At 47.2% G+C, this 2,500-nt stretch overlaps 1 protein-coding gene across 1 annotated transcript in view; it reads left to right on the forward strand.

Moving 5' to 3' along the window:
- Positions 1-2,500, forward strand: part of LOC139220946 (receptor-type tyrosine-protein phosphatase mu-like) — a 121,463-nt gene that overhangs the window by 48,080 nt on the left and 70,883 nt on the right. Inside the window, exons 6-8 of the mRNA XM_070852841.1 lie at positions 338-453; positions 1,188-1,362; positions 2,475-2,500. The exon at positions 2,475-2,500 is cut by the window's right edge and continues 87 nt beyond it. Coding sequence (XP_070708942.1) covers positions 338-453; positions 1,188-1,362; positions 2,475-2,500 — 317 coding nt within the window. The remainder of the gene's footprint in view (positions 1-337; positions 454-1,187; positions 1,363-2,474) is intronic.

Raw genomic sequence — 2,500 nt, forward strand, 5'->3', positions numbered from 1 at the left:
CTGCTCGTCTGAAGACTCACATTTCTGATGCTGCTTTGTTATGTGAACAACACGTGTGTGTGTGTGTGTGTGTGTGTGTGTGTGTGTGTGTGTATTAAATCTCTGGAAACATCCTTGACCTGAACTGTTTGTTGCTGCCTGTTTTTACTTCGATACCGTCCAATTAAGTGATTGAAGACACACACACACAAAGTTAATCCTCCACGATCCATTTTCTGATTGGATCGATGAGTTCCTGCTGCCTGGCTCCAGAGATCGGGGGAGGACGTAGACTGTTACCACTCTCAGGTTATGATGTCATCATTGTGTGACCTCTGACCTCTGTGTGTGTCCTCAGTGAGCACGCCTCACTTCCTGCACATTAAAGGTGTGGAGGTGAACGCAGGACAGACGGCGACGTTTCACTGCACCGTCAACGGACGACCGCAGAGCAACCTACTGCTGTACCTGCAGGTACCTGTCAATACTCGTCAGTACTCATCAATACTCATCAGTACTCATCAGTACTCATCAGTACTCATCAATACTCATCAATACTCATCAGTACTCATCAGTACCCATCAGTACTCATCAGTACTCATCAATACTCATCAGTACTCATCAGTACTCATCAATACTCATCAATACTCATCAGTACTCATCAGTACTCATCAGTACTCATCAATACTCATCAGTACTCATCAGTACTCATCAATACTCATCAATACTCATCAGTACTCATCAGTACTGATGAGTACTCATCAATACTCATCAGTACTCATCAATACTCATCAATACTCATCAGTACTCATCAGTACTCATCAGTACCCATCAGTACCCATCAGTACTCATCAATACTCATCAGTACTCATCAGTACCCATCAATACTCACAACAATAATCAGTACTCATCAGTATGAACCAATACCAATCAGTACTTAGTAACAAGTATTAGCCTCAGTACTGTGTAGTACTGTAGTACTGTGTAGTACTGTAATACTGTGTAGTACTGTAGTACTGTGTAGTACTGTGTAGTACTGTGTAGTGCTGTAGTACTGTGTTGTACTGTAGTACTGTAGTACTGTAGTACTGTAGTACTGTAGTGCTGTAGTACTGTAGTACTGTAGTGCTGTAGTACTGTGTTGTACTGTAGTACTGTGTAATACTGTAGTGCTGTAGTACTCTGACGCAGTGGTTTTCTGTTGTCAGGGGATGGGCGGTCGTCAGGCGGTCGTCAGGGAAACCAAACCGGTGAACTCCCGGCGCTACGTAGCGAGCTTCGACGTGGAAAACACGACAAAGGGCGACTCTGGGCGCTACCGCTGCATCGCCCAATCAGAACGTGGCGTGGGTGTGTCCTCCTACGCTGACCTCACCGTCAAACGTGAGTCCTGCCATCTGATTGGCTGTCTCTCTCTTTCTCCTCCACGCTCTGTCTGTGTGTGTGTGTCTGTCTGTATGTGTGTGTGTGTGTGTGTATGTGTGTGTGTGTGTGTGTGTCTGTCTGTCTGTATGTGTGTGTGTGTGTATGTGTGTGTGTGTGTGTATGTGTGTGTGTGTGTGTGTCTGTCTGTATGTGTGTGTGTGTGTGTGTGTGTGTGTGTGTGTCTGTCTGTCTGTATGTGTGTGTGTGTGTGTATGTGTGTGTGTGTGTGTGTATGTGTGTGTGTGTGTGTGTCTGTCTGTATGTGTGTGTGTGTGTCTGTGTGTGTGTGTGTGTCTGTATGTGTGTGTGTGTGTCTGTGTGTGTGTGTGTGTCTGTGTGTGTGTGTGTGTCTGTGTGTGTGTGTGTGTGTGTGTGTGTGTGTGTCTGTGTGTGTGTCTGTCTGTATGTGTGTGTGTGTGTCTGTGTGTGTGTCTGTGTGTGTGTGTGTGTCTGTGTGTGTGTGTGTGTGTGTGTGTCTGTGTGTGTCTGTGTGTGTGTGTGTGTTATTCTGGGAGTTCTCCTCAGTGGGGATCCTCGTGTCCTCGTCTCCTCGTCTCCTCGTGTCCTCGTGTCCTCGTGTCCTCGTGTCCTCGTGTCCTCGTCTCACACACACACTCACAGACGGGTCGATAGCTTGTCTGATCTCTGCACACACACGCTGACAGGTGAGGAGGTGTTTGTTGGTCACTTGACCAGACACATATCCCACAATCCCCGGCGGCTAAACCCTGATTGAACTGTCATTCAAACTGTGTGTGTGTGTTTTATCTCACACACACAGGTGAGTACCAGCCTGAGCAGGTGACATGATAAACACGCATCATTACACACGTATCCTACTTACTGTGTGTGTGTGTGTGTGTGTGTGTGTGTGATGAAGTGGGTCAGGAGGAAGTAGAGCAGCACCACCGGGGATTCTGGGTAATGGAATCCAGGTCTGCTGTGATTCGCCGAAGGTCACGAATATTAATTAACTCGTTAACTCCTTCCTACCTCGTTAAGACGGATCAGTGTGTGTGTGTGTGTGTGTGTGTGTCTGACACTGATCCTGGTTCTGATTGGTCCCTCAGAGCCCCCTGTACCGATTGCCCCCCCT

This window comes from Pempheris klunzingeri, chromosome 21 (genome assembly GCF_042242105.1).
Source record: "Pempheris klunzingeri isolate RE-2024b chromosome 21, fPemKlu1.hap1, whole genome shotgun sequence".
NCBI lineage: Eukaryota > Metazoa > Chordata > Actinopteri > Acropomatiformes > Pempheridae > Pempheris > Pempheris klunzingeri.